The 25,203-nt window shown below is 45.7% G+C and overlaps 1 protein-coding gene across 1 annotated transcript in view; it reads left to right on the top strand.

Moving 5' to 3' along the window:
* Nucleotides 1-21,863: 21,863 nt before the first annotated feature.
* Nucleotides 21,864-25,203, top strand: part of LOC124594661 (homeobox protein aristaless) — a gene marked incomplete at its 5' end in the record, with an annotated part of 275,891 nt that continues 272,551 nt past the window's right edge. Inside the window, one exon of the mRNA XM_047133031.1 lies at nucleotides 21,864-22,129. Coding sequence (XP_046988987.1) covers nucleotides 21,864-22,129 — 266 coding nt within the window. The remainder of the gene's footprint in view (nucleotides 22,130-25,203) is intronic.

Genomic DNA, 25,203 nt, shown 5'->3' on the forward strand with positions numbered 1-25,203 from the left:
TCAACTGCAAGCGCCAGTTTTCGGAAAAGTAATCCGTTATGCGTAGTTTGCCGCGATATTATATCAACGCGTGAAATCTTCACCATTGTTAACGACGTTTCTTTCTCGAATGAGATTCATACCAAGAAATGTCACTGTGGCAAACCCGCTTTCACACCATGCTCGAGTAGTTCGGAGTTTCTATGTTTCAGATGTTTGTACGATCGGTCTGTTCTAAATCTTCCTGAAGTATAAACATAAGAAAAGCATAAGAATTACGAACTGACGTAAGAATGAAATATAAGAACATGAGAATTTATAAACATTATAACTCCTAAAAATGTCATACACTGAGGTGACAAAAGCCATGGGATGGTGATATGCACGTAGTATCGCGTACGCAAGGTATAACAGGGCGATGGGTTGGCGGAGCGGCCATTTGTACTAAGGTGACCCGTGTGAAAAGATTTCCGATGTGATTCTGGCCATACGATGGCAATTAACAGACAATGGAAGCAGGAGATACATGTATGGGACATTACATTTGGGAAATCGTTAGGGAATTCAATATTCCGAGATCCCCAATATCAAGCGTGTGCCGAGAATACTAAATTTCATGTATTACCTCTCTGCACGGACAATGCAGTGGTCAAGGGCCTTCACTTAATCGGCGTTAGCGTAGAGTAGTGAATGCTAACAGACAAGGCAACAATGGGTGAAATAGCAGCAGCAATCATTGTGGGACGAAATTTGTCGTTAATGGGTTGTGGCAGCAGGCGACCGATGCGAGTGCCCTTGCCTGTGACACGACATGCCTGCAGTGCCTGTCCTCGGCTCGTGACCACACCAGTCAGACTCTAGATGACTGAAAACCGTGGCCTCGTCAGTGGAGTTTCGATTTCAGTTGGTAAAAGTTGATAGTAGGGTTGGAGTGCGGTACAGACCCCACGAAGCCGTGGTCACAAGTTGTCAAGATGGCACTGTGCAAGATAGTGGTAGCTCCATAATCTTGTGGACTGTGTTTACATGGAGTGGACTGGATCCTCTGGTCGAACTGAACCGAACATTGACTCAGAACGCTTATGTTAGGCTACTTGGAGACCATTTTCAGCCATTCATGGACTTGATGTTTCCAAACCATGATGTCATGTCACCGGGACAAATTTGTTCGCAACTGGTCTGATGAGCATTCTGGACAATACTAGCAAATGATGTGACTACGAAGATCGCGAGACAGGGATCTCGTAGAATATCTACGAGACATAATCTAGAGGTCAGTTCGTGCACAACCAGTAGCAAGCTCGCGGCTATGGACGGCTATAGAGGCAGCGTGGCTCATTATTTCTGCAGGGGACTTCCAGTGACCTGCTGAGTCCATGCCACGTCGAGCTGCTGCACTACGCCGGTCGAAAGGAGGTCCGACACGATATTAGGATTTATCCCATGACTTTCGTCACCTCAGTGGACGCTGTATAATAAATGTATGACACTTATTGTGAAACACAGTTGTAATTTTACAGTTAATGTAACGCTCTTCTGTCCTCTAACTTGATAAACAGTACTGGATCACGGTCGATTCCGACGGGGTCGTGGATTTTCACCCCGTGGAAACTTGGTGTTTGTGTTGGCCTCATCATTTCATCATCATTCATGAAAGTGGCGAGACTGGGCAGTGAAAAGACTAGGAATTTGTACGGCCGCCGATAACCGCGCTGTTGAGCGCCCTACAAACCAAAAAGATCATCATCATCGTCCAAGTATTGGATAGATACACTACTGGCCATTAAAATTGCTACACCAAGAAGAAATGCAGATGATAAACGGGTATTCATTGGACAAATATATTATACTAGAACTGACATGTGATTACATTTTCACGCAGTTTGAGTGCATAGATCCTGAGAAATCAGTACCCAAAAGAACCATCTCTGGCCGTAATAACGGGCTTCATACGCCTGGCCATTTAGTCGAACAGAGCTTGGATGGCGTGTACAGGTACAGCTGCCCATGCAGCTTCAATACGATACCACAGTTCATCGAGAGTAGTGACTGGCGTATTGTGACGAGCCAGTTGCTCGGCCACCATTGACCAGACGTTTTCAATTGGTTAGAGACCTGGAGAATGTGCTGGCCACGGCAGCAGTCGAACATTTTCTGTATCCAGAAAGGCCCGTACAGGACCTGCCACATGCGGTCGCCCATTATTCTCCTGAAATGTAGGGTTTCGCAGGGATCGAATGTAATGTCCACTGTTCAAAGTGCCGTCAGTGCGAACAAGAGGTGACCGAGACGTGTAACCAATGGCTCCCCATAACATCACGCCGGGTGATACGCCAGTATGGCGATGACGAATACACGCCTCCAATGTGCGTTCACCACGATGTCGCCAAACACGGATGCGACCATCATGATGCTGTAAACAGAACCTGGGTTCTTCCCCAAAAATGACGTTTTGCCATTCGTGCACCCAGGTTCGTCTTTGGGTACACCATCGCAGGCGCTCCAGTCTGTGATGCAGCGTCAAGGGTAACCGCAGCCAAGGTCTCCGAGCTGATAGTCCATGCTGCTGCAAACGTCGTCGAACTGTTCGTGCAGATGGTTGTTGTCTTGCAAACGTCCCCATCTGTTGACTCAGGGATCGAGAGGTGGCTGCACGATCAGTTACAGCAATGCAGATAAGATGCCTGTCATTTCAACTGCTAGTGATATGACGCCACTGGGATCCAGCACGGCGTTCCGTATTACCCTCCTGAACCCACCGATTGCATATTCTGCTAACAGTCATTGGATCTCGACCAACGCGAGCAGCAACGTCTTGATACGATAAACCGTAATCGCGATAGGCTACAATCCGACCTTTATCTAAGTCGGAAACGTGATGGTACGCATTTCTCCTCCTTACACGGTGAATCACAACAACGTTTCACCAGGCAACGCCGGTCAACTGCTGTTTGTGTATGAGAAATCGGTTGGAAACTTTCCTCACGTCAGTACGTTGTAGGTGTCGCCACCGGCGCCAACTTTGTGTGAATGCTTTGAAAAGCTAATTATTTGCGTATCACAGCATGTTCTTCATTTCGGTTAAATTTCGCGTTTGTAGCACGTCATCTTCGTGGTGTAGCAATTCTAATGGCCAGTAGTATGATACCAACAATCGGCTTTATAATATGGGGTGAAAAACTGAGAGGTCGTGACACCACCGACTGTGTCACCATTTTGGTGAGACAACGTGGCTGAAAGTAGCATCTACATGATGTCCCAACTTTCACGGTCGATTCCCTCAGAAACGCTCAAGTATCTACGGATAAGACGAGACACGTGTCGATTTACTTTGAATCGCCTTCCGCTGAGCGAAGTTTCTGGGAAATTGATTTATGGCCCTTGCCGTGTTCTCCTTGTGAGGATCGCAGTGTCATCAGCGAATAGTACACCTGGTATTCTTCGCCCATTCACCCTGAATTTTAATCCCAGTGCTGTAACACTGACTCAGCCTGTATACTTTCCCCACGCGAGGCGCCGTGCTGTGGCAGGGTGCGTCACCCTCGAGCGTCGGCCTCACTCGCTCCGCCACGACAGGTCGGGCGGGCCGCGGCGGCGCGCTCTGATGTGCAGGCGGCGCGCAGGTGCGGCGGCGGCGGCGGCGGCGGCAGGAAATGAGAGCTTCCGCCTCCAGCGCTGCCGCCGCTTCCGCCCCCGCCGCGGCCGCCAGCCGCCCCCGGCACTCACCTCGCGTCACGCCACGGAAATTGGACGGACGGCCGCGCCAGCTCGCACGCGTCGTTATCAAATTAGTCGGCCCTCCCGTTTATTAACTCCTTAGACATTGATCCGACGAACGTAAGAGTCCTTCGCTGCCCTGTTATCCTCTGTGACCGAGAAGATGATCAGCGTACGTCGTTGTACTGAGATCGTGTCCTCTGAGATCTGATTGTTTGGCAGACTGTCCAGGTGCGTTTGTTTGGAGCTGTCATGTACTGATAACACGAGTGGTCTCATCGCGGTACTTAACTTTCAAGTGAAGATGAGTGAACATATGTTACAGAAAAGCGCTGAGGTTCGACTTAGTGTAGCTTCTAAGTTACGGGATATTTTACACCGTCCAGTCAAATAGTTGTGACTGTGGTATCGATAGCCCCGATGCCACGGCGTAGGTGCAAGTACCCAGGTGATCAAAAGGCAGTATAAATTTGAAAACTTAATAAACCACGGAATAATGTGGTTAGAGAGGTAAAAATTGACACATATGCTTGGAATGAAATGGGGTTTTATTAGAACAAGGAAAAAAAAACAATGTATTGCTAGACGCGTGAAAGATCTCTTGCGCGCGTCGTTTGGTGACGATCGTGTGGTCAGCCGCCACTTTCGTCATGCTTGGCCTCCCGGGTCCCCAGACCTCAGTCCGTGCGATAATTGGCTTTGGGGTTACCTGAAGTCGCAAGTGTATCGTGATCGACCGACATCTCTAGGGATGCTGAAAGACAACATCCGACGCCAATGCCTCACCGTAACTCCGGACATGCTTTACAGTACTGTTCACAACATTATTCCTCCACTACAGCTATCGTTGAGGAATGATGGTGGACATATTTAGCATTTCCTGTAAAGAACATCATCTTTCCTTTGTCTTACTTTGTTATACTAATTATTGCTATTCTGATCAGATGAAGCCCCATCTGTTGGACATTTTTGAACGTTTGTATTTTTTTGGTTCTAATAAAACCCCACGTCATTCTAAGCATGTGTCTCAATTTGTACCTCTCTATCTACATTATTCCGTGATTTATTCAGTTTTCAAATTTATACTGACTTTTTGATCACCCGGTACTTAAGTTGGCACTACGACCGGCACCGACGATAGCGCCCTCTAGCAGGTGCTGTCCAGATCTACGAGCTCCGCTGCAGATTCTCGCGCATTTGATCAAGAGCAGATGGCCGGGAGACTTCGCTTGCTATTGAGAATATGTACTACTTACGACGGGTCTAAGGCCTCGCTCATCTGTGCAAAGTTATGTAACCATTTATTAACTTGTTTCTGCCTATAGTAAACATCTATAATTTGACAAGCAGTACCGACGTGTTTCACCTTTTCCTGGTCCTACTCGCTTCCTTCATTCGGCCTAACCTTCAGTTTACAGGAGCAGACCCACGCGCCGCCTTCCAGGCGGGATACAATAGTGACCAGCTGTCAGTTGCTTGAATAGCCACCTTTTGCAGTGCGGGCTCGGTGAGGTTCTGGAAGGTATCGACAGGGATATGGAGCCATATCGATTCCAGTGACGTGGCCAGCTGCTCCAATTTTCTCAGTTGAGGATCCACGACGCGAAGAGTCCGAACGAGGTGGTCCCACAAATTCTCGATTGCGTTTAAATCCGGGAAGTTTGATGGCCCGAGGAGTACAGTAAATTCATCCTAGTTGTTTTCGAACCACCGACGTACACTGCGAGCTGTGTGACACGTAGCTCTATACTGCTGGTAGATGCCATTGTGATGAGAACGAAAGAATTGCGTGTAGAGCTGAACACTGTCAACAAGGATAGATGCATACTTTCGTTGATCCATTGTGCTTTCTATATTCACAAGGTTACCCAGGGAATGTCACGAAAACATTCTCCAGACCGTAACGTTCCATTTTCCTTCCTAGATTCTCCGGACGGTTATTGCTGGGAGTATGCTTTTAGACGTTTGATGCTGATGGAGCATAAAACGTGATTCATCTGAAAAGGCCACATGTCGCCACGCAGTGGACGTACAGTTACGATACCGGCGTGCAACCTCCAGCCTGCGTCGCCGATGAACTGCAGTCAGCACGGATGTATGAACCAGACAGTTGCTGCAGAGGCCCAAAAGCAGCAATGTTCGCTGAACGTTGAACGATCATTGAGCACACAATGTTGGTAGCCGCTTGGTTCATTTTGGCGGGCAGTTGCACGTCTATTCGCCCGTACAGATCCCTGCAGCCGTCGTTCACCCCTGTCACTTACGACCCGTGCTGCACCAGAGCTGCCTCGGTGCCGGTTTTGGATACTGCAATTTTGCCATGCACGGTATTCTTTAATCACTCCGACTCGTGGACAGTTTAGAAACTTAGCCGCTTCGGTAATGTTTCCACCCTTGGCCCGAAAGCTAATGATCATGTCCTTTCGGACGTCAGATAAATCGCTCTGTTCCCGCATAACGACTGCACTGTTTCCACGTGCCCCCGACACGCTTTGTATATCCTTCACTGCTGGTGCTGCCACTTGTCGTCTGTGAGTGGTTATTGCACGCCAAGTCAATTGGCAGTTGATGGTTGGAGCGCTGACACATTATCTGCGAATCCAGTAATGCTGGTAACTGATGGGTTATGCATGGGGATCTTATCAATTTGTACCGCATCAAAGACAGCCTGAAGATGGCGCAATAAAGCGTTGAAACTGGTAGCGACAAAATAAATTAAAATCATAGTGACGGCTGAAGGTGTTTTTATTTTTTTGTCACGATGGTAAACGGCCGTCGACCGAGAGACCACCTGCTGAAAGAATAGACATAAAAAAACAAGAAGAAACGGTTTGGTTTCTAGACAAGACTAAAAGACATATTGGCTTTCATGTTCGTAATACTGAGAATGTGAATTCAGGTGTATGCGACACTACAGAATATCATGGCCATGTCAACAGCATAAATAACACTTGCATAATCAGAACAATATGCAGCGCTGCACTTTTACTTTTAGATAAACTGTAAGCGAGAAATCAGGAGACGGAACGTATTATTACTGGGTACATATCTGATTGGCTGTTCTACCAAGAAATATATATGAATGAGTAATTAGAGATAGGCACTGTGTGTGTGTGTGTGTGAGAAAGAGAGAGAGAGAGAGAGAGACAGATACAGCAAGTGGGAGAAAGAGAGAGAGAGAGCGAGAGGGAGGGAGAGAGAGAGAGAGAGAGAGAGAGAGAGAGAGAGAGAGAGAGAGATTGTTAGATACTTACGGGGGCTCCTGAGACCATAGTGAGTGAGAAAGTTCGTTGTGTCATGTGGCTGGGATTTTCTCAGAACATCTACTGGCCGTCGCCATGACTCAGTAGCACAGTCAACCTCTTTGAACGCGGCCAGATTATCGGTGGCCGAAACTTGAACACTCTCTCACGAAATCGTGAAAGCGCTGAACATTTCAGGTCCCACCTTGTCAATGGTGTAATGTGAATAGGAGGAGCAGTCTAAAAGTTTTAATTATTTTCGCGAAGAAGTCAAGCTGCAAACGGATTTTGAGATGGTGTTGGTCCTTCTTTACACATTCGCCGTCCAATGCGAGAAATTTTTTCTCAACGATTGATGAGTTGGTGGAGATCTTGATTGTAGAAAACGGCATTTTGGCTGTTCAGTAAACTTCCCACTGCGTCATTCTGGAAGTTCCTGCCACGCAATGATTTCTTCATCCGAGGAAACATGGAGGAGTCTCTGGACGTCACTTCGCGGAGGGGACGCAGGGAGCGGCAAAATTTGATATCCAAAAGCAGCGTTATGTATGACCGTGTTCTATGCAAAATTAGCTCGCGAGATGTCGTGGAACAAAAGTACCCAGTGGGGCAGATTCTCGCCACGCTTCGTCTTGGCAGCTTCCTGTAATCTTGTCAAGAGACTTTATAGGTATTTTCTTGTGTCTGTTTGGTCCACGTGAGCATAAACTGTTAGCAACACACTACGGCAGTCCGAAAAACATTTTCAATGTCACCCTTCCTGATGATGTTTGGGTTTTACCCTCTTGCGGACGTAGTAAGTCAACACGTTTCCACTGCTTGCTTTGCTCCTTTATCTCTGGGTCATAATGATGCACCCAGCTCTTGTCCATGATGTTTATGGCGGGGTACAGTCGGGTTGGGATCCCACCGTTGTCTTCGGCTTGTAATCTCATTGACTGGAGTGGTGTAAGAGTAATGACAACCAAAAGGGTCCTGTTATGAAATGAAATGGCACCCCAAACCATCACTCCTGGTTGCAGGCCCGTATTGCGGGGGACAGTCGGGTTGGTATCCCATCACTGCCCATGGTGTCTCCAGACACGTCTTCGTTGCGGCTCACTTCGAAGCGGGACTCATCACTGAAGTCATATCTACTCCAGTCAAAAAAATGGATCTGAGCACTATGGGACTGAACTTCTAAGGTCATCAGTCCCTTAGAACTTAGAACTACTTAAACCTAACTAACCTAAGGACATCACACACATCCATGCCTGAGGCAGGATTCGAACCTGCGACCGTAGCGATCGCGCGGTTCCAGACTGTAGCGCCTAGAACCGGTCGGCCACTTCGGCCGGCGAAACTAGTCTTCGAAACGGAGACCATACCTCCAACATCGCGGGTGTTAAAGATACTGTTCCAATCTTGAACAATGAATTAATTTCAGGATCTACCAATCAACAATTCCATAAAGTTGTAATCCATTTTATTTTGACGAGAAACGCCTCTTCTCATCCTGGCGTATCTATATAGAAGGCACAGTGGTTAGGACACTCGACTCGTATTCGGAACCGGCCGGAATGGTCGAGCGGTTCTAGGCGCTTCAGTCTGGAACCGCGCGACCGCTACGGTCGCAGGTTCGAATGCTGCCTCGGGCATGGATGTGTGTGATGTCCTTAGGTTTGTTAGGCTTAAGTAGTTCTAAGTTCTAGGGCACTGATGACCTCAGATGTTAAGCCATAGTGCTCAGAGCCATTTGAACTATTTTAGTATTCGGAAAAAGCAGGTTTCAAATCTCAGTCTGGCTGTAATAATTCGGGACTTCCGTGATTTTTGTAAATTTCTCCAGACGATTCCTCCAACTGGACCACGTCACTTAACCCGTCCAGTCTCGCAACATTATCTTCTACGTAAGAATTCCTCAAACCAACTTGCACTGTCTGCTGGAGGCTACTTCTAATGGCACTCTCCGTTTTCCCTTTGGTAATCCATTTGTGAAAGGTGCTTGAGAAGAATGGTTGTCAATAAACCTTTGTATTGAGTCTAACATGTCGAATTTTCACTCTGTGGTCATTTCAAGAGACGTACGCGGGAAGAAGTTGAGGGTTTGCCTACTCTGCCCGGAAAGTACTGTCTCGGAAATTCGGTGGTAACCTCTCCGTGATGGACAATGCTTCCCTTGTAGAGACTGCCACTGGAGTCTGTTGAGCATTTCCGTAAGGCTGTCGCGCCGAATAAACAATCCCGTAATCAAATGCCTTGCGTATCTATATACTCCCTTTGTCAGACAAGTTCCAGGACCGGATTTTTTTGTAAAAATAGAAAATAACATTTGCCGAGTAATGATCCCAGCTCCTATCGAGGCAGTCCTCTTGGCTATATATACACAGCTGCCAACATTCATGGTGGTATTGGAAGCAAACAGGGAAATTTTAAACAGCGACGCTTGTAAACTCATTTGTCACAGCCCTTTGGATCCCTGTGATATCTTGATGAAGATTTTCTTTCAGTCGCCTTTTCACTAATGGAAACAAGAATAAATCGCAAGGTCGGGCCAATACAGCGGACGTGGGTTGGCAATCACAGAGTGTCTGATCAGATGCTCGGTAACAGACAAAGCAGTATGCGGTCTTGAATTGTCATGCAACAAGAACCAGTCTTGAGAATGCCAAAAATCATGGTGGCGACGTTTAATTGCTCGTCGCAAACATTTCAAGGCTTCGATGTAAAGAGTTTCGCTCATTGTTCGACCTGGACGAACATACTCATGATGAACTAGTACTTTAGTATCAAAGAATGCTATCAACATTGTCTTTGTTCTCGAAGGTTGTCGGTTGACATTATTCGAGGCTGACGATCCAGAACCCTGCCATTAGGCACTTCGACGCTTCGTGTGGGGGTCATATTGGCAGCACCAACTTCCATTCCCACCAATAATATTTGACAGAAATTTGGGATCGCGTCTGGCTCTATTCAGTAGTCCAACAGAAATTCTTCGCCTTTCCTCTTTCTATTCGTCTTTTACTGTGTGAGGGACGAGTTTTGCATTAAGTTTCAGTTCCCTAATGTTCACTCTTTGTTCAGAATCGGCGTTCCATTGCGTCACCCACCGTAACTAATGTTTCAAGAGTCCAGTGAGTTGTTAAACACAACACTGCTACCTAGCGAGTTTGTGCGGCAACATGGCCAAGGTCATTTCAAAGATGAATACATACCAGGTAACGGAAAAAATTGTTCCTTTTTGGTGCTGCAAACTCAGAAATAGAAAAATTGTCCTCAAAATTTTCTGACATAGGGAGTACATACTGTGCATAGCGAAGGATATCTTGTATCACTGCTTGCTGTTCCCTTGTTTTAGTCGCAAACGGAGCTAGAGAAAAATGATTGTACTGGGTTCAGTACGAAACTTGATTTCACTTACGTCTTCTTCGTTGTCCTTACACGGGGTGTATATCGACGGGAGCAGGATCCTTAAGCAGTGTGTCACAAACGCCGGTTCTCTAAACTTTCTCAACAACGTTTCCAGAAAAGAATGTCTTCTTCCCTCCAGCGATTCCGATTTGAGCTTGCGGAGCATTCCAGTAATACTTGGGTATTGGTGGAACCCAGCGGTAAAAAAATCTAGCTGAACGCTTCTGAATTTTCTCGGACGCCTTCCTTCAGTCCGACCTGGTGTGGATCGCAGATACACGAGAGCAGTGCTCAGGGATCGGTCGCACAAGTGTTCAGCACCCGCTCACCTGGGAGGATGGTAGTATTTATTTGTCTAGAGTCCAAAGCCAATCTCAAGCTGTCCAGTCTTTTTGAGAAAACCAAGAGGGAGCTGTTGCAAGAACTAACGGGTCATGGAGTAACTCCTTGCCGTAACATTTCCAGGATCTCTTTATGTATTCTCGATTTTTAAGGTAGAGGGATGGCGTATTAAAAAAGTCTTCCTATTTTCGTGGACCCTAAAATCAGATTACAATTTTATTATCACCCTAATGATGCCTGAGTAAATCCTCCTACGATCCTGCAGAACTTCTTTTCGGTCTGCTTACGAGGTGTCTTCAACACCACATGCACTCCGTTTACCCTATTGGTGAAACCCTCATTTTTTTATGCTCAGGCAGAAAAACACTATGGCTCCTTCCATCACCATGGAATTTATCAAGCTGAGGTCGCAGTTTACCTTCATCATAAATCCTAAGACAGCTCGACTCTGTTTCACTCCTCACCGTGCGTTCTTCTCATCTGACTATCTCAACTGTACCCCTAACAATAATTGACACGTCTCCACCGTCCAGACCAAGCGGGGTAGCGCCGCGGTTGGCACACTGGACTCGCACTCTGGAGGACGACGGCTCAAACCTGCGTCCGGCCATACAGATTTAGGTTTCCTGTGGTTTCTCTAAATCGCTTAAGGCAAATGCTGGGATGGTTCCTTGGAAAGGGCACGGCCGCTTTCCTTCTCCATCCTTCCCGAATGCGAGCTTGTGCCCTCTCTCTAATGGCCTCGTTGTCAGCGGGACGTTAAAAGCTAATCTCTTCCTCCACCCAAGTCTATCACTACTTGGTGGGAATTCATAACGTCTATTCCCAATAGCAGAACATTCATATGAATAACAGTCACCACTTTACATGCTGTTTGTAGACTTTGGTTCAAATGGCTCTGAGCACTATGGGACTCAACTGCTGAGGTCATTAGTCCCCTAGAACTTAGAACTAGTTAAACCTAACTAACCTAAGGACATCACAAACATCCATGCCCGAGGCAGGATTCGAACCTGCGACCGTAGCGGTCCTGCGGTTCCAGACTGCAGCGCCTTTAACCGCACGGCCACTTCGGCCGGCTTTGTAGACTTTGAAAAGGCATTTGACAGTATAACTAGAACAAAAATTTGGAGTTCACTGCGAACGTTTGGAATCCCCAAGAAAATAATAGCTCTCGTCAAGTGCATGTATGAAAACTACACATGCCAGATTCAACATCAGGGTCTGCTTTCAGATCCAATACCAGTGAAAACAGGAGCTAAGCAAGGATGAATGCTCTCACCGATACTTTTTAACATAGTACTTAATCTTGTAATGGCACAAGCAATAGATAAAGTGAGAGGAATAAAATGGAGCAATGGGACACATCTATAAGACCTTGCAGATGATCTTTACCTTCTATCCCACAGCCTCAACGACGTGAAAGAGAAGCTAGAAGATCTGAAATCTGTGGCGAAGGAAGTTGGCTTGAAACTCAAAAACTATAGACATGCTGGCAAATGATAACAGAACTGCAGAACGTAAGATTGGGAGCCAGATAATTGAGAAGGTGGATAAGTTTTGCTACCTTGGAAGCATGATTACACCAGATGGCGGTGAAACAGAGGACATTACCAGCTGCATCAACAAAGCAGAATGAGTTTTTTACAACTCTACGCTCTATCTGGAGATCGAAGGAAATATCACTGAGGACCAAATTGCGGATATTTGAAAGTAATGTAAAATCTGTGCTCCTTTATGGATGTGAAACATGGAAAATGACGAAACAGTTAATCCACAAGCTGCAGACATTCAACGACAGATGCCTGAGGAACATCCTGGGGATACGGTGGCCAAGTGTCATCTCTAACAAAACTCATCGGGAAAGAACAAAACCAGAAGCCAATTGAGCTGCAAAGCAGGACCAAGATACGGAGATGCTTAGGACATACTCTTAGAATACCAAATGAGCGTACTGCGAGAGAAGCACTTGACGGGATCCCGCAAGGACGACGGAGACAAGGCGGGCCCAAAATGACATGAAGACGGTCAGTTGAAGCAGAAGGCCATGAGCAAGGAACAGGATGGGAAGAAATGAAGACACCAGCAGAAGACAGAACAAGATGGCGATCCTTTGTTGGAACCCTATGCTCCACATAAGAAGTTAAAGGAATTAATAATAATAAAATAAATAATAATTCCAAAAATTACATCGATATTTAATATCGGCACGATTGAAAACCTTGCCTCCATTTCTAATCCCCGACAATGAAATACTGACTGAGGCTCCCTTTTTATCTCTACCACTTCCCTAGAATTCTCCCAGTAAACCTAAGTCGACCATACGCGTTCCCTATAACATGTTGGTACTACGTCGTTAATGACCTCAGCGCCGGCAGGATGTGAAGAAAACTCCAATCTCCTTCCTTCCCGGGCCCCTGCAACGGGAAAGTAACGTGATTAGTGGAGGTTTCGGGAGGTTTGATAACCTCTCCCACACAATTCACGTCAGTACTCGGACGAGAGCGCGTGCTGCGAGTACGCCGCCCGGCGCCCCGCCCACGCAACGCGTGCACGCACTGCGCCCCCCCCCCCCCCCCTCCATCCGGTCGCTAATTGCGATCGCCCGGTAGTGCGATGCGTATCGCTCGGCGCCGCCGGCGATTTCCCGCCGTGGAAATTGGCGCAGCCCGCCGGAGCCCGGCTGGGAGGCTGCTCGCCGGCTCTGACCGGCGGCCGTTGTCCCCGCGGAGCGCGACAACGCCCCGTCGGAGGGCCTAATGCGGTTTGCAGAGGAAGGGCGTCACCGCGGCCCGCGTAATTGGCGGACGTCAGCCCTCGCGCGAGTTCGCGAAACCAGCACTTGTTTCATTTGTTCCATTTCCGTTTCCGGCTCTTCACCTTTCAACAATGAGTCGAGTAAATTCCCTCTAAATTACTTTTCGATTGCGACTGCGCTATTCCAATCTGTCTACTAAAGCGTCCCCGTTGCGCTCGTTAAGCGTTTTGTTTTCCCTGTGGACACGAGGACGTAGCGCTTCGTTCAGTATTTAGTTTATTCAGAGTCGAAGCTACACCATCAGTTCTCGACGCACCAACATCTACAGTTGTGCTCTTGATTCACATCAGGTCATCTTGCAGGCCATGCATCTGGAAAATCTATTGAGATAACACGTTCGAGGAATGTTGCATTAAGCAGAACTTTCACTGGGTGACCGCCAAGAGGTGTGGTTTACGCACAGTTGCGCTCTTCCAAAGCGGGAATGACATGCTGTGAAACGAAGTCTCGATAACATCACGGTACACCTAACAGGCCCTTCAAAGAAGAACGGACCGAGAATGAAGGTGCTTGTCAATCCTTACCAGACAGACACATATGGCGGGTGCAGTGGCTCTTCGTACACAACAAGTGGTTCAACAGTACCCCAAATTCAGCAGTTCTGCGTACTCACTATAGTAGTATAAAATGTGCCTCGTCACTCCATAGAATATTCCCGACCATATCTCATAAACCTCGCTCGGTGCCGGAAAGCAAAGAACAAACTCAGAACGCTGCTGTGGACACGGCGTTTCAGTTGCTGCACCATCTTGATCTTCTACAGGTATCAGTGTAACATAGACTGCAAAACTTTCCGTGCTGTTGCCCATGGCTTAAATAAACTACTGGCCATTAAAATTGCTACACCACGAAGAGGACGTGCTACAGACGCGAAATTTTACCGACAGGAAGAAGATGCTATGATATGAAAATGATTAACTTTTCAGAGCATTCGCACAAGGTTGGCGCCGGTGGCGACACCTTCAACGTGCTGACATGAAGAAAGTTTCCAACCGATTTCTCATACCCAAACAGCAATTGACCGGCGTTGCCTGGTGAAATGTTGTTGTGATACATCGTGTAAGGAGGAGAAATGCGTACCATCACGTTTCCGACTTTGATAAAGGTCGGATTGTAGCCTATCGCGATTGCGGTTTATCGTATCGCGACATTGCTGCTCGCGTGCGTCTAGATCCAATGACTGTTAGCAGAATATGAAATCGGTGGATTCAGGAGGGTAATACGGAAAGCCGTTCTGGATCCCAACCGCCTCGTATCACTAGCAGTCGAGATGACAGGCATCTTACCCGCATGGCTGTAACGGATCGTGCGGCCACGTCTCGATCCCTGAGTCAACAGATGGGGACGTTTGCAAGACAATAACCATCTGCACGAACAGTTCGACGACGTTTGCAGCAGCATGGACTATCAGCTCGGAGACCATGGCTGCGGTTACCCTTGACGCTGCATTACAAACAGGGGCGCCTGCGATGGTATACTCAACGACGAACCTGGGTGCACGAATGGCAAAACGTCATTTTTTCGGATGAATCCAGATTCTGTTTACAGCATCATGATGGTCGCATCCGTGTTTGGCGACATCGCGGTGAACGCACATTGGAAGCGTGTATTCGTCATCGCCATACTGGCGTATCACCCGGCGTAATGGTATGGGGTGCCAATGATTACACGTCTCGGTCACCTCTTGTTGGCATTGACGGCACTTTGAGCTGTGGATGTTACATTTCAGATATGTTACGACCCGTGGCTCTACCCTTCATTCGATCCCTGCCAAACCCCTTCATTTCAGCAGGATAATGCACGACCGCATGTTGCAGGTCCTGTACGGGCCTTTCTGAATACAGAAAATGTTCGACTGCTGCCCTGGCCAGCACATTCTCCAGATCTCTTATCAACTGAAAATGTCTGGTCAACGGTGGCCGAGCAACTGGCTCGTCACAATACGCCAGTCACTACTCTTGATGAACTGTGGTATCGTGTTGAAGCTGCATGGGCAGCTGTGCGTGTACATGCCATCCAAGTTCTGTTTGACTCAATGCCCAGGCGTATCAAGGCCGTTATTACGGCCAGAGGTGGTTGTTCTGGGTACTGTTTGCTCAGGATCTATGCACCCAAATTGCGTGAAAATGTAATTACATGTCAGTTCTAGTATAATATATTTGTTCGATGAATACCCGTTTATCATCTGCATTTCTTCTTGGTGTAGCAATTTTAATGTAATTTTCACGACACTGCACGGGCACCACCGCTACTCGTGGTATATGCTGCACGGGCAGATACAGCAACAGCAACCTCCTAAATAAGTTCCACCAGGATGGGACGTCTCTTCCAGGTGCCACACCAAGCTCACCTGAAGTTTCGAATTTCGTTATTGTTTTCTTAAATCATTTCATGACATCGGGCCTCTCCTCAGACTTTTCAGTCGGCGGTACTCTCTCAGTGCAGCACTGTAATTGCTGCCGTTCACATAAAACAGTTTCATTAATAGCATACGGTCTCTCTTCTCGATTGACATACTTTGCACTCACGTTACGGCTTGTCAAATGACAGCTTGGGTGTCATGCCGTCGTACAAACAGTGTTCAGCGCTAGATTTGCACCTGATGGCCAAAAGTGGAACTAATTTTATTCCGGCGTAAATCGGTTCCACATTAATGCCTTAGCATATCTACCAAGTTTCGCCGTCATACGACAGCTACAGCGCACACTGGACCCCCGCGAGAAACTGGACTTCAATTACAAACGCCCTGTATTAGTTCTCCTGCAAAAGAAAGGTGACACTGTAATAAACTTACAAAGACAGTGCTGCTGGTAGCGATACATCGACAACCACAGATATAATTTATATACATTGTACATCTTTGCTACCGATCAACGTCTCTGGCGCTGGGCGGCCGGAGCGAGTGTTGTCTCGTCAGTCATTCGGCTCATTCTCAAGATGGCTGAACGATATACCATTCAAATATTAGAAGAAGGAGCTGAATTTATTCGGCTACGCAACCGAAATTTAATGGAACAGTCACTGAGCCACTGAAACATGAAGATGCACATAGAAGCTAAATTTATTCTGTTACGCATCCGAAATTTAATGGAGCCATTAAAACATAAAGATGCACATCGCTGATCTTGTTTTGCTTTGGTTGATCCTGTGTTTATGAGACTCTTTTCCGGTACCCTAACGAGAAAGTATTGAATTTCAACATCGACATTTGCTGAATTATTGGCCGCATTGAAATAACCTGTTAATACAGAAGCTTTAAATACGTTCGTTTGCAGACTCGCTAACCGTATCTTGCAATTTATGCGAGACATACATTCGAGCATAGGCGTACTGGCGGATTTGTAATCTGGCAGCTTAGCCGGTTGCGCTAACTGCTGCTGAATGTCTGGTGCCCTCGTATACTATTCAGCAGGCTCATATAATCTTGAGACTCGATTTTTCAAAAAGACGTTTATGAAGAACATCGCAGTGGAGCAGCATTAGGTATGTAATACAATCGTGCGAAAGATGATTAAAACTAACGTTCCATCAGATGCGTTCTTCCTTGTCAGTCATGATGTTTAAAAATGTTGTTTGCTTACAAAACCAGGATTTAAAAACAAATTTGGCAATTTATACAATAACTTTATATTTACCAGTTATTGAGGATTTTCCCGGTTCCATTCACGTATGAAGAATTGAGGAATTATTGGTTAAATGCCTCTGTTTGCAATGTGGTTAATCTAATCTTGTCAACATGTTGGCAACTGTAGTAATGCCAAGTTTCATCACTTAATGTTCGCTCTAGAACTTAGTATGTAGGCTTTCACGGGATGGTTTGCGTCTGCAGTCAAACCTTCATCATTTAAGTTCTTTCAGCATCTTCATGACGCTTTCCCATGGAGCAGACAAACCTGTGACTATTCGTGCTACCCTTCTTTGCATCATTTTAATATCCCCCGTTTGTCCTCTTTTGTACGGATCCCACACACTTGAGCAATGTCCTAAAGGATGAGTCACACTTGTGTTTTGTAAGCAACCTCCTTTTCCCTAGTATTCTTGCAATACACAGCACTCCGCCATCGACTGAGCCTACATGATCGTTCGATTTCAAATCCCTACAAACTGTTACACCCCGGTATGAATTGTTCTGTTTAAACGGTGACTCACTGACGTTGTAGTCACATGATATTACATTTTTGTAATTTTGAGAAGCGCAAAAATTTACGTTGAAAGCAAGTTTCCATTCTTTACAGCTTTTTGAAATTGAATCAAGATCTGAATGAATGTCTGTGGAGCCTTTTACAAACTGTGCAGCATAGAAAACTTGAACATCTGTGAAATGGTCTGAAGTTCTTATTAAGGCTATTATTAATACTTCGACAGGCAAGCCGCCGAAGTGGTGTCAACTCGAAAGATTTCCACCAGGTGAACGGTCTATCCGACGGGAGGTCCTAGCCACACGGCATTTCATTTATTAATACTTTCTGCAAGCTCATCAATATACAGCATGAACAGAAAGGATTCCAACACACTTCCTTGCCTCACACTTTAACTTACCTTTACATCTGTCGATGATGCTCCATCTAAGGCAGCATACTGCATCCTCCCTACCAAGGTATCATATCTTCAGTCCAGTCAGAGACTTAGTTAGCTTGATACACCATACACCCGTACTTTCGTTGGTAAGCGTAGATGTAGTACTGAGCTAGATGTTTTTTGGAAGTCAAGAAAGCCAGCAGCTACCTGACTGGCTTTTTCCATGGCTTTCAGGGTGTCATGTGAGAAAAGCTCGCGCTCAGTTTCACATGGTCGATATTTTCGGAATCCATACTGACTACCATGGAGGAAGTAGTTCTGTTGGTGATACGTCGTTAGATTTGAGCTTGTACCGATACCTGATGATGACATTAAATAAAGTGGGGCTTTCATATATTGAAACATTTTTGACTACACGCAAAGACTTTAAATAGAGGCGCACGCAAAGAAGGAAGGAACTAAAACTAAGGAACTAAAATTAATTTACAGTAATGTCGATTAGATCGGCATAGAAATTGTATAATAATAAAGAAGCTCTTTGTTCTCTGGAATTAGAATGAAAAGATTTTATTTGTTAATCAGTATGCAAGGACAAAGAATTCACTATTAGGTTTATCTTGTTCTGGAATGCACACAACGGTCAGCCATTGAACATTGTAAGTCTGTAATAATTTAATAATTGTTAAAATATGTTCTAGAGAGAGTTATTACGGTTTCATTTAAGCGGGCAGTCCTTTCCCAAACAGGAAGTAGTAACTTTTATGATTTTCAGTGACCACAGCAGCAGCGCGGAAAGATCGCGCCAATAAAGTTCATTGTTGGCCGCCATTACCGACCGGGACATTTCTTTTAATATTTCCACAGCTTCTCTCAGGCGTTCACGCCTGAGAGTGTATTCTTAATTTATGTTTGATCGGCCTTATATGAATATGTTAGTAACTTTCAGGCATTTGCAATATTTATCGTAATTTGTGGACTATCGTAGCAATTATTCAAATGGGCTGCTTAACGGTGATCTATTACCATTTACGTTTTCTTACGAAGAGACAACAATATTTCACCAGGCGACACCCACGGATAATAGTGTTTTCTCGTGTATATGTTTATCAAAGATACCCTGAGATGTTTAACATTTCGGTAGATCACGTAAAAACTTTACTTGTAGCATTTTAAGGAGCCTCACGCGACGCATCCGTAGCAAGGATGTGTGCCGTTACTTAAAACAAAAGTTATTTTAATTGAACAATCATAGCAGATTTCAGTATATTGTCCCTCGTTTGTAAGTGGAACTCTGTCGTTTTCTGTAGTAAATACTTCACCAGAGTACTTTTCAGTATAACTTTTCTCCCTTTAGGATAGATACCATAAAAACCAATACATTTAGGATATCACAACAATCGCATGTCAAGGATATTGGACGGTAGCTTTGAGGATCACTTCCTCCACACTTCCTGCAGACGGATGCGATCCTCTCCTTTCTTCGAATTACTAACTAAGGGATCTACAATAAAATCAGTTGAAAATGCGGTGTAGAATCGGACAGGGATTCTACCGGGGCCTGGGGATTTGTTCAGTTCTAGCAATTTCAGGTGTTTCTCAACATCACTGACACTCATATTCATGTCATTAATCTTTGCACTGGTGCGAGCATTAAACTGGACCAATATTCCTGGGTTTTGTTTTGTTAAGAGACATTTGCAAACGGAGTCTGCTATCTTCACTTGCAGTTTCTGCCAACGGCCGTGCATCGTTAAATGCACCGATTTTCGGTAGATCGCCGAAGTTAAGTAGCGCCGGTCGTGGCCAGTAGTGGGATGAGTATCCCCCTGGGTATGTCATGTGCTGTTACCTGCCTTCCTTTCGCGTTTATGGCAAAAGGAAATCGGATGGCGGCGTGAAGTCGCTGATCACCAGTCTTAGCGCCAAAGTCCTGGATGAAATCCGAGACCTCTCCGCTGTGTGTCATCTGGTGAGGACACGTGACACAGTGGTGATGGTGATCCGTCTGTCCGAGCGAGACGTCAACCCCCTTGGTGCAAATTGAGAGGAGTAGGCCATTTGCCGGCACCAGGTTTCATCTTCTGCCTTTACTTAACGTCATCTTTCAAGGCGAATATGACACCACACCACAAGCAAATGCATTAGAGTCTCCTAAATTTGTCTGATAAATTTACACACACAGCTCAAAGCACTTAGTGAAGGGTAGAAAAAAAGCTTTCCATTTACATGGCTGAACTTGCCTTTCCGGGTCTCCCAGCCAAATATGGCAAAGACATTCCTTTTTAGGGTTCAGTACCTCAGTTGGTAAAAGCGGAATCCTTGTAGGCTCATTTTGTTGTCCATCCGTCTGCATGTCTGTGCAACTAAGACCCATTTTCCTCAGGAACAGGTACAGGTATAAATTGAAATTTATGTCACATTCTAAGGTCGGAGGTGCCTTGGTGATGTAAAAACTTAAACACCTAAATGATTGCAGTCAAATGATAGGTCAATTTTGATACAAACTTACTCATCAAAAACTATGGGATACCTAGGCGATCTAGAGTCATGAAACTTTACTAGAAGTAAGATTTCACAGTGCAAGTAAATAAAAGATCGAGAAGTTATTAACTTTTAATTATGTCAGGTAAAAGAATATTATTATTACCTTGCATACTTACTTTGCATTCCTTATTCGTCAAAATATCAGGAAACACTGCAGTGATTTTGATCTAGTTTAGAGTAATAGGTACAGTGATTCATGAGGAAGGTTCATGCGTGTAAGATGCAAATGTTTGTGTGTTAATTGGCTGAACTACGATGAGGTGAAATTGGTTGCCGCTGTGAATACGATGCCGTTGCCATCTAGTGGTAACAGGCGTAAGGACGGCCGACTACGGCGCCACGCTGGTGCTAACATCGCTGGTCCTTTACGAGCTGCTCATTCCACATACATGCATTTCCTGACGGTCTATGCCTGTGACACAAACAGCATTTGTAATATTTCAGACCAAAGTAACACTGGAAGTTGATACAGGATTGCAGTCTCTTTGTTTGGGAGGAGGTTCCATTACCCCGTAAAATATCCAATGAAGCATTCCATAGAACAGTTCGACATTTGGGTAACAATAATATGCCTATGGCTGGCTGTACCGCTTTCTTCCCTGAAGACTACCGTAAAATCTTATCAGTAATAGCTACAGGGACAAGAGCAGACGAAGTCAACGCATCTGCAACTGCCACTCAGCACGTGATATTAATATGACTCTAAAATTAATAAGATAAATAAAGTTATATTAGTGAATGTGAAATTATACAAGAAATTTAAACTCAAAAAATAAAACATTCTCGAGAGCTTTGAATTCCCAGTACCGTTATTTTGCCAGCATCAATATCGGTAACGGACAGAAATCATCGATATTCTTGCTTCATGGGGCAGATGAACTATCTATATACATTATTAACTTAGAGCGAACCTTCAGAGGTCGAGTCCTGGTCGCAGTTGCCCGGTTTTCTTAATTGTAGTTCCTGTCTCATCCATGAATGCATGTACGGTAACTGTAGTACTGTGAGTTACGTTAAAGTTTTCCATTTCCTCAGCGATCTTGTCTCTGCGCCGGTTACTGCAGTACGGCAAAGTCAGCCAGCGTCTTCTGTGTAGATGCTACGCACCAGGCGTCGCTAACTCGTTGTTCTCGCTCTGTGCAGGACGTGCGCCCCCTGGACGAGTAGACGCGGACGCCGACACGGAGCCGATGGGCGTGCTGGCAGAGGACAGCAGCCCGGCGCGCGCTGACCCGGACGGGCAGTCCGCGGCGCACCGCCAGCCGGAGGCGGCGGCGGGGGCGGCAGCGGGGGCAGAATCCGCGGGCGAGCGCGCCGCCGCACAGCCCGAGTCTCCGCCCCCGCAGCCCCGGACGCCCACCGCTACGGCGCCGGCCTCAGAGAGCCCTGCCTCGGCCGTCGACCACGACGGGGGCGGTAGCGGAGGCGGCGGCGGGGGTGGAGGCTGCAGCGACGTGGAGATCGACGAGCTGGCGCCGAAGCGCAAGCAGCGCCGCTACCGCACCACCTTCACGTCATTCCAGCTGGAGGAGCTGGAGAAGGCGTTCTCCAGGACGCACTACCCCGACGTCTTCACGAGGTAAGCGACACAGTAGTTTCGTGGCAGCTTCTCACTGTACGTCTCCTTGTCTCCCACTCAGAGGCCAGGTACACTGAGGTGACAAAAGTCATGGGATACCTCCTAATATCGTGCCGTACCTTTTTTTGGCCGTATTTGTGGAATAACTTGACTTGGAATGGGCTCAACAAGTCGTTGGAACTCCCCTGCAGGAAAACTAAGCCACGTTGCTTCTGCAGACGTCCATAATTGCGAAAGTGTTGCCGGTGGTGGTTTTTGTGCACGATCTGATCTATCGATTAGGTCCCATAAATGCTCGATGGCATTCATGTCGGGTGTTCTGGGTGGCCATATGATTCGTCCGAGCTGCCCAGAATGTTCCTCAAACCAATCATAAAAAACTGTAGTCTGGTAACATGGAGCACTGTCATCCCTAAAAATTCTATCGTAGTTTAGGGACATGATTACATGAATGGCTGAAAATCATCTCGAAGCAGCCGAACGTTATCAGAAAACCCAGTCCATTGCAGTATACACAGCCCACACCATTATGGAACCACGAACAGCTTGCACAGTGTCTTGTTGACAACTTGGGTTCATGGCTCCGTGGGTTCTGCGTCACACTCGAACCCTAATGTCAGCTCATACCAACTGAAATCGGGACTCGTCTGACCATACCACGGTTTTCCAATTGTCTAGGGCCCAACAGGCATAGTCACGAACCCTGGAGAGGCTCTGCAGGCAACGTTGTGCTGTTAGCAAAGGCACTCGCGTCGGTCTTCTGCTGCCATAGCCCATTAACGTCAAATTTCTCCGCAATGTCCTGACGAATACGTTCGTCGGACGTCCCACATTGATTTATGCTGTTATTTCACGCACTGTTGCTTGTCTGTCACCACTGACAGCTCTATGCAGGTGCCACTGTTCTCGGTCGTTAAGGGAAGGCCGTAGACTATTGCGTTGTCAGTCGTGAGAGGTAATGCCTAAAATTCGGATTCTCGGCACATTACTCTTGACACTGTGGATCTCGGAATATTCAGTTCCCTAACGATTTCGAAAATGGAATGTCGCCTGCGTTTAGCTCCAACTACCATTCCGCGTTCAAAGTCTGTTAATTCCCATTGTGTGGCCACAATCAAGTCTTATCCCTTTTCACATGAATCACCTGAGTGCAAACGACAGTTTTTATACCTTGTGTATGCGATACTACCGCCGACCCATGACTTTCGTCACCTCATTGTAGCACTACTGTCTTCTAAATAAATCCAGCGCTTTCCAAGTGACAAGGAGACTTGTCGGCTGGCCCTCTGCGATTTTCTTCATACTTACAGGATTTGAAAGCCATTTTACTAAGGAGGACGACACAATTTATCGAAAATCTCGATAAAACCGCCTTTGAAGGTTAGAAGAATTCCGACCACTTTTCATAAATTGAGCAGGGTGGGGCGTGGCGCCCCGTGGTCCCCATTACCCCTTCCCCTCGTCCTTCGATTCGCGTCTGTTACCGTATGTGTCTCCTGTGAATTATCACTTGCATTTGATGTTTTCGCAGCTATTAATAACTACGATTTTATAAAGTGCTCATCACGTGCATCACGTGACGCCCAATGTCAATGGAGAATGTCGATCTGTTTCTCCTCACAGTGTTCTCTATCATGTCAGAAAATGTTTCTTTGCCGCATCTGTCTTGTTCGTATTGCATTCTCTCATGTGCCACCCTACTCTGCACTGTCTATCTGTTATATAGAGTAGTAGCTGGGGTAACTGGCTTCGCTCAGGGAGTTGACATGAGATTGTGTTGTAGCTGGAATAAAAGAATAAACCTCAAAGCATAAGAGGTAAAACAAAAATTGTTACTGAAAACATATTCCAACTATTTACAATACTTGTTAAAGTATAAAGGGTAAAAAAATTATTGAAAACATATTCTAACTATTTACAATACTTCTTTATAAACAACATTTTTCATTTTGTTATCAGGGGTATATACGTACAAATGCTTCGAATTTCTTACTCGAAAGGAAGCTAAGTATAGTTGACCGTCAGAGAAGCAATAGTCTTTCTGCTTGATGCCGCAATATTTAAAGTTTGTCCTTGCTCTTTGTTAATTGTGAAACTGTAGACTAATTTCATAGGAAATTGCAGTCTTTTAAACTGGAATGGCATTCAGTAGAGATCAGTGATAAGCTGGGAATAAACAGTGAGTGTCCTTTTGTACATTCCACTCATAAGTTCGGCTTCGACGATGTTGTTCGACAGCTGTTTGATGTTGATCCTTGCTCCATTACATAGTTGCGCTGAGTTGAGGTTTCTGAGTAGTGTGATCGGACTTCCAATTTTAAGTCGAAGGCACTGTAATGGTATTCCTGCTACTTGCAAACAGTTTAGAAATTCTGTAGGGAAGTTCACACTTTCTTCAACGTTTACCACCGTGTTGATCTATTTGTATATTCTCTCTTCACTGGTAATTTTCTTTTGAATATTAAATTTGATGTCGTCGACAATATTATTTTTGGTTTGAAAAATTAGTCTTTCAAATAGCCACGACGGATTGCTATATTTGTGAAAAATGTTTCGATAACTTTGGTTGCCGATGTTGAAATCAATCCTATTGTTGAAATTATTACGGTTATAGGAAGAATAATTCTTGATTTTTGAGACTTTATCTTTATAGATCATGAATTTTCTGTATATGACTTCGTTTCCAGTCGTGGCTATGTTGCGGAAATCACTGTTGAGTTTAATGAGACCGGTCGTCTAAAAGTAGGATATGTGCCTTCGCACATTTGTAAAATTGTTGAGCCAAATATAGTGTTGTTTCATCTTTCGACAGTTCAGCTTTTACATTTTTTGTTAATCGCAGTATTTGTATGTGTGCCCAGAGATGATTTCTTTTTAAGCACGCTTTGATCTCGTCTACTGGTGTTGACCTAGGGATAACTGGAAGTGTTTGTCGAAAATCTCCTGAGAGTTTCTCTCATCACTTCAGAGTTTCCTCGCAACTCTTTCAATGTTCTGAAGATGATTTCGAGTGATTTTTTTATGTGCGACTGTGCATTCGTCCCAGAAGATAATTTTAGCTTGCTTTAAAAGTT

This window comes from Schistocerca americana, chromosome 2 (assembly GCF_021461395.2).
Source record: "Schistocerca americana isolate TAMUIC-IGC-003095 chromosome 2, iqSchAmer2.1, whole genome shotgun sequence".
Lineage (NCBI taxonomy): Eukaryota > Metazoa > Arthropoda > Insecta > Orthoptera > Acrididae > Schistocerca > Schistocerca americana.